The sequence below is a fragment of the Anoplopoma fimbria genome, chromosome 16, assembly GCF_027596085.1.
Source record: "Anoplopoma fimbria isolate UVic2021 breed Golden Eagle Sablefish chromosome 16, Afim_UVic_2022, whole genome shotgun sequence".
Lineage (NCBI taxonomy): Eukaryota > Metazoa > Chordata > Actinopteri > Perciformes > Anoplopomatidae > Anoplopoma > Anoplopoma fimbria.
The window spans coordinates 18,794,050-18,803,374 of record NC_072464.1 but is presented as its reverse complement, the minus strand read 5'-3'; the positions used below and the strand labels follow the sequence as shown (position 1 = coordinate 18,803,374).

Genomic DNA, 9,325 nt, shown 5'->3' with positions numbered 1-9,325 from the left:
TTGACTGGCCCCTAGTGTCTGTGTTGTAACTACACAAATGCAACAAATTCCATTAGCACTGTTATTATACTGAAAGTTTGAAAAAATATATATCATTTTTTATATATAATTAAGAGAACAAATTGTGTGCAAAACAAAAAAGATGATTGTTGATTTAAGCAACAATATGACCTGCTTCACTCCACTCACCTCATGGTGACCATTTATGGGTGCATTGTTTGTTCCTGGTGGAGGTTTGGTAACTTGCCTGTGCTTAAACTGAGGCAAAAAATTGTCAATCTGGCATCCAAAAATATCAAGTAGCATTCAGCCCAATCAGACATACCTTGAAGAGACTGTACGCTACAGTTGCAGGAAAACAGCAGGTTATCAGAGACAACACTCTTTCAGGGCCACTCTTTACTGCTACTCTCAGGTAAGAACCATCACCACAAAGGCAACTTTTATCCCCAGGCAATTACTTTTTTATAGACACGGATGAGCAGGAGTAGTGACTATGTATTCGTTTTTTCTTTTCATTTATGACTGCTTTCATTTATTTGATGAGAGAGAGAGCCTTGGTTGTGGCTATAAATGTCCACTCTCTCCAGTCCATGCTTTTATGCAGGGCTGTAGACGGTGTAGTGAGAGTGGAGGAGTAAGGAGTGGAGTTCATAACTGCGGTAAACTTACATGTGTTTTTTCCTGCTTATATTTCCAGCAGCACTGAAGTCCACTGCAGCTGATAAGCTCTAAATAAATTATGATGCATTTCTTTTTTTTAATCGTTTTGAGTCAAAACAATGTTGCTTTTTTCCGGAAAACATTTGTACAATGTTTTGGTATTATAATAGCAAAATGATAGCTACAATTTCAAAATGAAACAGTCAACTTACTAGAGAGATGCTTAAATTCATAGTCCTACATTTCCTTAAAAAGAAAAATACAGTGAACCATGTTAAAGGGAAGAGTGTCATATTTGCTTTATGACACATTCATTTAGAATAAGCATCGCAGACTGACTTAATCTTGCCCCTTCTGCAGATTTTCAGTATTATTCGTATACATTATGAGTAAAAAAAAACCTAAAAAGTTTTTTGACCGAAAGTATTTTTTTTTTTTGACCTCAATATCAAAAAATATATGAAAGTGAAAAATGGAAATAAATATTTTATTCAAACCAATTCCAGAATTGAATCAAAATGATATTCAACCCCATTGAAATTTCCGTTAACTTATTTTTATTTCGAATACATTATTGTATTTTTCAAAGCTCAAGACCAAAACTTGTATTTTCAGTTTCAATTTTTTTTTTTTTAATTATTAAGACTTGGCTCCATACTCTTATAAATTATCCTAAAATAAAAGTCATAAGTATAGAAACTAATTTATTAGTTTAAAAGATGCTTGTCTTATGTGTGATCTTTTCATTTATTAAAGTTTAACATATGAGTAAAAAGCCATCACTATGGACAACTTCTCTGTTGTACTACTCCAGCGCCTCCAGTCTTTTTTAGTGTAATTCCATTTAAATCCATGGGATGTCACCAAAGACTACCCAATCTGAAAGGCTGCGTGGGTCTACCTTCCATTCACCTCCACTACATGAGATGGTACCACGTGTAGAATGTCAATATCATTAGAATCCGTCACAAATAAAACTAAATTGTATTAAAAAGTGTGCAGAATCAGTAACCATCAAATCTAAGATGAATATAGCAAATTTGATAAATATTTGTTATAAATTTGTACAAGATATTAAAAATAGTTACAACTTGACACAACTCCTTTATTTCTCTGTGGATCTGGTCTGGTGCAACAACCAGGACCTCCTGCCCTGTTGTGCTGATTTAATGCAGATCTTCCTCGCTGTTAGAATGCTACAGGTTTAGCAGGATATGGGATTAGGCTCTGTACAATTCCAAGTCCCACTGAGGGTTGGAGTATCCACTGGGAGACTGGGACTCCTCCTTCCTTTCCCAGCCTGCAGAGTGGTGGGAACCGGGTACCGGGCAGCCCAAAATGGTATGCTATTTTTACCACTCTGTGCTCAATCTGAGGGCTGCTCCCTGGAGACCTGTTGCCGGCAGCTCTCCCCAAGCCGCGGAATTTAACCCTAAGACAGCTCTCTCCAGATGTGATGGAAAACATCTGGCCAGCTGCTTGACTACGAGGCCTGGTCGTCCAGCTTCGATGCTAGTAACCCCCACAAAACTTTTTCTGTCCCAGCCAACCCCCTGTTGATACTGCTGATAAATAGCCACCAAGGCCCGCACAGGAATGTGAAATTCAATAATCTGATGACTGATTTCTGCCTGCACACCGAGGGTTTCATGAAAAGACTGTTCAAAAGCCTCTGAAACGTCACACGTCTTTTATTCAGTTTACATTTAAGGTTAGGGTGTCATTCGTGGGTTGGTGTGGATGCTGACAAACTAGCATTGCTGGTATAAATGGATATCAACCAAATAAAAAGTGTCACAGACTCCCAGAATGACATTTATTTATTTATTACAGATTTTTATTTAATTTAAAAAAAAAGATTACTTGTAAAGTTACTTGTAGAGTTCTACTGAAACATTTCCATGTTGTGTCTATCGACACAGGTTAACATTAGGCACACAAGAATGCAGACATCATTTCGCAGCGCTAGCCATTGTTCAAAAAAACGAAACAGAGAAGAGGGAGAGAGAGAGAGGGGGAGGAAGATGTCACCTTAGCAGAACATTCAAACTGTGCAGTGCCAACGAAGAGAATACATCAAAACTGACGTTCAGCTTGATCGTTCCTGTGTGAGGGACAGCAACAACTGATTTCTCAAGTCCCTGTGTCGTGTGTGACGTTAAAAAAAATACAAACAACAAACAACCCAGACATCCTGGATCGCACTCATGACGAGACCAAGTTTGGCTGTGTTCCTCCCTCACAGTCACCAGAGAAACATCTGGTTGACAATAAACGTCACAAACCCCTCTACCAGTACATCAAAATAAAGATTATAGTCAACATACCTGAAAATATAGCACTATAGTCGCTTCTTTGACAGCCACATTTGGCTTGCGTGTAAATATGTGTGTACCAAATGTGTACATGAGTGTACTAGAAGGTGTTGGCTGGTCGATTTCTTCAGACAGATCAAGGACCTATGGTCATTTGCACTTAATATTTGGTCTTTCTCCCATGAAAAATAAACATAAGGTCAGAGTGGGTCAAGCACCACAATTACTCAAGCTGCAGTGGCAAGAAAGGCTATTTCACAAACACAGCAATAAAAATAAGGATACTACAGAAACCCTTTGTCCATGCCGGGGTTACAGCCTACAGAGCCTATGTACAGCTAATGGGCGACCGCTATGGGTTTGAACTGCTGTTTTGTTGCAAAGAGAATAATCGAGACGAAGCATTTTTAATTTATTGCACACAACAGAAAAAGATCAATAGAAAGGGATTTGGCTTTGCACCAGAGAACGATTTGGATCTGGTGAAGACATTATGACGGGTAGATAACCTTCCCCTTCTCGTGGTTGAGTACTTTTCCTTCCAACAATATGTCTGAATTGTCTGCCTCCTCTGACTCCTACATGACAACCTATGAGGATGTGAAGTCTGTTTACAATGACTCTTTGAAAGATGAAATAAAGCTTGAAGATGATTACTAATTGTATTGTGCTTGTGGAGGAATTGAAGTTGATCACATGTGTGGTGCTGTCAAAACTTACAAGAAATTGCCATCACAGGTCGATAAGATGAGATCCCCCTCTTCAAATCATTTTTGGCAGGGATGTTGTGAAGAACAGGGTCCATCGCCTGTGTGGTTTTTTCCTCTGTTTGTATTTGTACACAGACACGTGACAAGTCATGTGACCTGTTCAATGGCACATACAGGAGGATACAAAAGTGGTTTTACAATTATCTAGCAAATTACATTTGACTTCTCAACTGCCCCACTGTTCTTTGTTTCAGAGAAAATATATTTATATATATATATAGAAAATAAAACGACGTACAATCAAAATCTTTTTTCAGCTCATCCTCTTTTTGGTTACACCGAGGTGAAGACAAGTGCAGTATTTAAGTATCTTCAGAGAATCTAAATCTGACAGCCCGAGCCCAAAAGTTCCCAGTTCATCTCACATTCTAAGCCATCTGCTTAAAGACAGAGCTGCTTAAAAATGGATGAGTCAAGGCCAGTTGAGGCACGAGCTTGTCTCAAAGTTCTTATAATGACATTTTCCTCCGAAGAATAATTCAACATACAGGCAGAACAATCATTATCAACATTGACACTGGTATACAGAAGTTTCTAGCGATATTTCTTTCATCCATTTTCAACTCTTTACCCCAGTTTTACAAAACACCAGTGAAATATTTGACCAAACTTCTGTGGCATGCAACCCAGATAAGGGTTTTCTTTGCCCAAAAAAAGTGGCACATGATTACAGCTATAGTGGTGCCAGAGTAAATCGGATAAGAAGAGACTGAAGGGGGAAAAAACAACGCCACAACAAGCCAAATAACTGCACTGTCATTCCGAGGCTCAGGGTGGGCACTGGGGTGATGGTTCTTGTGACCGGAGGTTCGGAGTGGGTGGTGGTTTCGGTGTTCAGACGCCCCTCAGTCTTGCGGGGGAGAGCTCCATTACGCTGTTGTGGGCACCGACACCTCCAGCAGGCGGTTGTTCTTGCGCTTGCAGGACACGCTGTTGCCGTTCTTGGTCGCTCCCTGGACGAATTTCACGCACACTTTGTCCTGCTTGAACTGCACCAGAAACCTGACGAACAGAAACATAAGCACGTCATTAAACATCATCCATGTGGGAGGGGATTCGAAACCAGATTTAACTTTGGCTCTCTTACTCGTCTGAGATGTCGATGTTGAGCTGCTCGCTGTCTGCAGCCGTGGCCCCGGTGCGGTGGAGTTTGGTGATGATCTCGATCAGATGTTCACTGCTGAGTAAGAAGTCTCCTTTGGTGGCTGAGGCCGACCCCTGAAGTAAAATGGCAGCATAAGTAAAAACATTTGTAATCGTACACTACGATGTGACCCACCATCATTTAAACAAACAGCATAATTGCATTTGGGCAAACAATAAATCTACTTTAGTTAAATTTTTGAAGTCTTTTTTCCCCCACTGTGTCCAAAAATGCTGTCTAGTATAAGGTTTCAGTTTGGTTTCTATAGATATCTCAATACGAGTGCTCATTGTTGACTGCTGTGTAACAACTTTTGTGTCTCAGCAGGCCTTAAAGGTTTAGTTGGACATGAGATGAGAACATCTGCCCTAAATCTACACACATCCCAACGGGTCTGCCTCACCTCTTTGAGTTTGAGAGCAAAGAAGCCGTCACTCTGCGTGCTGACGGACACGCTGGTGAGGTCTGGCAGAGGGACGCTGGCCTTCACCTGGCCGGTCTTCTGGTCAGCCAGGACGAAGCTCTTCTTAGTCAGCAGGAAGATTCGAGCCGTGCCCTGCAAACAAGAAAAAAAATGTCTGTCACTGTCACGGCAAAATTGCACAGTCCAAAAAGTCTTCTTAGCTGCATTTTCTTAGCCTCCATCTGATCTTGAAACTGGGACAGGGTTAAGCGTGAAACAGAATACGCGTGTCCCGACACGTCTGCTGTCTGCTGGAACAGAAATAATGATAGCTGTTATGATGTCAAAACATATCAGATTGCTGCACAGCGGGCTGAATTACCCTTCAAAACAACTTAATAGTTTTGTGCTCCACAAGGCCTGTGTGGAAAAGTGGAGCTAAACTCCAAACAGCAGTGTGACGATGTAATCGCAGCTCGTATTCTGGCCTTCACAATCCATTTAGCTTGTATAGGTCCTGAAAATATTGTAGTGCGAGTGATCTTTTCTCACCTTGCCATTGGCCCTGTTGATCTTGTTGACCACGTCAGCCAGCAGAACCTTCTCATCCACGGCGCTGTTGAGTTTCTGATATTTAGGGTTCTTGCTGATCTCCAGGTAGTCTCCTTTGAAGGGCTGGCTCACGCTGAGACAAAGACATTCACGTTACATGCAGCATGAGAACTCTGACACAGACACCCGTTCATCTGGATATTACTTTTTATAAGCCTACTGTATACCACGAAACAACGAGCACCCTGCCCCAGTGAATTTCAGGTACCTGCTCGGGTAGAGAGCCTTTTTATCTTTGAAGATCTCACTGGCCTCCAGCTTCTCCTCATAAACTGCCTTCTTCTCCTCTGTGAATTGGCTCCTGTATTTCTTGCACTGAACACACAAACAACAACAACAACAACGGTTCAAATGAGGGTTTCTGGATTAAATATTTCATATTTTGTGTTTCCTATGCAATGGTTTCTTTTTTCCAAGTTTCAAGTTTGTTCCGTGGATCTTGTTGTCTCATTCTCTGCACTGATTTGACATTATTTTGATTGGCTGTTACTGCCTTTGTATTTGATACTATTTGACTGAAGAAGAATTAAACATGGGTAAAGAGGACAGATAGAGGTGACTGACCCTCCAGTGATTGAAGATTCTCCGCAGCTCTGAGTGGACTCCATCCATAAAGAGGTAAGGCCTGGCAGGCCAGCTCTTGTCTATGGGTGACATGGAGGGTGTGGTGCGCTTCAGGCCCAGGAAGTATTTTTGCATCTGCACAAGTGGACATAATTGCAGGTTAACAACATTTTGGCAAATATAAACAACCACAAGAAAATACCCTTTTGCTTATACGAAGGAACACAGTTATCTATGTATTTCTTTCAGCAAGCAAATATATATATATATTCAACTCCCACTTACAATTCTCTGGATGGTGAAGTCATAGATCTTCTTGCCTGCATTTGCCCTGAAGAATTTTCTGTACTCTCTGCGTACCTTTTACAGCAAAAAAGAAAGAAAGAATAAACAAACTGTCAATCATCTCCTGTCAACCATTAGTTTGATGTGAAGCAGGAAAGAAAAGGAACACACTGAATGGAGGGTGACAGTATACACAGACAGCACACTAGAACAGACATTTGGTTAGTCACAAACAATGAACACCTGGAACAGATAATGTCAACAACTGCTGGAATTAATTAAAATTAAAACGATTACTGCATTTTAATTACTGAAAAGTCAATGATGGTTATGACAAATGACCTTCATGCTGACCTTAATTGCCCAAATTGAGTTGTGAACAAACGCACTGTGCGGTGCAGGGTAGTCAATCAACACAATGAAAAGATTAACACTGCAGCAAATGAACAGAGTGATGACAGTTATTCCGGGAAAAACCACAAAAGGGACGCAACAGATAAGCACCACAAACTAGGACACGTGAACACTTTACACACCTAAAAGACAAAGAAACAACAAGTGAAACAAATACTGTTGGGTACAACAAAGTGATAGTGCTTGATACGGGGTTAGTTGCACAGATGCAGAGGAAGCAGACAGCGGGAGACACTTAGAAAAAACAGATCAGTAAGAATACAGACAGCCTCTGTTGTGGCAGTCATGTTCTGTTGGTATAAATGTTCCTAAATAATTATGTCAAATGCATCTCAAACTATGGAATAATGGGAGGAAGTCCACCTTAAACTAGCTTGCCATAATTGTTCTGGTGAAAACTGTTAGGTTGTGGATGGTTTTGGGTAACCAGGGCCTGGTTTCATTGTTTCAAATGCAACTTTTTCAATGCTTTGGGCGCCTCAAATAAACTGGAAATATTTATTTTCAGGGTAAACTATATTTTGACTTTTGAATGAGGTGGACGGGGTCAAAATGAGATCACAGTTATTGTGTTAAATACATTTGTCTGGGCCACACGTGACGGCAAGACCTGCAAGTCCCACAAGGACTGCAACGGGCATTGGGATTGCCGTATTGGAGGAAAAAAGAAAAACTTGACTGCGATACGATTATTTAAAAGAGGAAACATCTGTTTGTGCTCTTGTAAACTTTGTGGAACTACTATATGTTGTAGTGGTGTGTTAAATATGCATAAAACCAAACGTTATACTGTTTGGATGGTGGGATTTGCAACAAAAGTTGATGCAATATATCCGCCAATAAACCATGTGTAGCCACTCATGTTCCAATTGCTTAACCTCTGGGGTCTTTGCATCCAAAGCTGCAGAGTCTAAAACAATGCCATTATGGATAAGATGTGGTCACAGCATTAGGATGAGAATGGCTTCCTGTAGAAGTGTGCACATAGCAGATGGTTAAGGAGGATGAAGAGGGGTTAGGGGATGATGAGTAGGTGGCAGACTTGGCGCTGGCTGCGCCGTGGGGCTGGTAGGTACCTTGAGTCCCTGCCAGTAGGCCCAAATCACAGCGACAGCATGCTTACGCCTGGCCTCTTCCTTCAGTCTCCTCAGCTCCCTGCGAGCCTGTTCAGTGGGGGTGGACGGGAAGAGAGAGAGATCGGGAACAAACGAAGCGAGAGAAGATGAGAGGAAGAAGAGGAAGACACTGTTTTGCCTCAGCACACATCATATATATACATACACACACACACACACACACACACACACACACACACACTGCACACCAGCCCTGTGTGACCATGGGGAGCCTGCAAAAGTACTGCTCCAGACTCCAAAAAACAAAATATGACACATATTTTATCAGGGGAACTTCTGTAACGGAAACAGACTTTGTGCTATTTAGTGGAACTTTGACAGTAACAGGAGGAGTGCAAAAAGTCACAACTGGGGCAACAAAGGTCACCTCAAAGGATCAAAACAGCTCCCTTTAATAAAAAAACACAAACAGTACTGTGATGCAAAGAGCAAACATGCATTAACTTCACAAGGAGGAAAGAAGTCATGCAGAGGGCAAGCAGCGTGCACTGGTGAGGCATGGACCTTGGAGGAAGAAGCTGAAAAAACACAGGCAAGACATGACCCGTGTGTGTGTTTGTGTGTTTGTGTTTGACTGTTATCTTCCCGGAAATGGTGTTGCCCATGTAACCTTGAACTTCTTACATTAGTAAAATGACTTAGGCTTCGGTGAAAATGACTGTTTTGTATCATAAGGAAGACTCTTCCTTACACTTCAGCGTTCCGGTGGAAGAGTAGATGTGTGAGAGGATGTATGGTAAATTAACTTTCATCGTACATAGAATCTTAAGAATGGGTTGAGCAGAATGATGGGTGTGTTAAGGTTTTTCTGGGGGCGGGGTTTGGATGGGAGGGGGGAGGTTGATGGAGACGGCAAGTCACGGCAAGTCAAGTCGACAGGCTTCCCAAATACCTTGGTGCCCTGCCAGCCGGCCCAAATGACCGATACGGCATGTTTATTCCTCGCCTCCTCCTTCAGCTGACGCAGCTCTCTCCGGGCCTGATAAAAAAGCGGTGGCAGTTGCGGGGGGGGGGGGGAA

At 41.7% G+C, this 9,325-nt stretch overlaps 1 protein-coding gene across 3 annotated transcripts in view; it reads right to left on the bottom strand.

The window, feature by feature from the left end:
• Positions 1-3,374: 3,374 nt before the first annotated feature.
• Positions 3,375-9,325, bottom strand: part of myo1b (myosin IB) — a 57,245-nt gene continuing 51,294 nt past the window's right edge. For 2 of the 3 annotated variants that reach the window (XM_054614782.1, XM_054614783.1), the window contains 8 exons: positions 8,247-8,333; positions 6,757-6,831; positions 6,472-6,606; positions 6,116-6,222; positions 5,848-5,980; positions 5,296-5,448; positions 4,836-4,966; positions 3,375-4,750 (listed from right to left, as the gene is read on the bottom strand). In XM_054614782.1, the coding sequence (XP_054470757.1) occupies positions 4,618-4,750; positions 4,836-4,966; positions 5,296-5,448; positions 5,848-5,980; positions 6,116-6,222; positions 6,472-6,606; positions 6,757-6,831; positions 8,247-8,333 (954 nt within the window). In that variant the 3' untranslated portion in view covers positions 3,375-4,617. The remainder of the gene's footprint in view (positions 4,751-4,835; positions 4,967-5,295; positions 5,449-5,847; positions 5,981-6,115; positions 6,223-6,471; positions 6,607-6,756; positions 6,832-8,246; positions 8,334-9,325) is intronic. The other variant, XM_054614784.1, reaches the window with a different exon arrangement.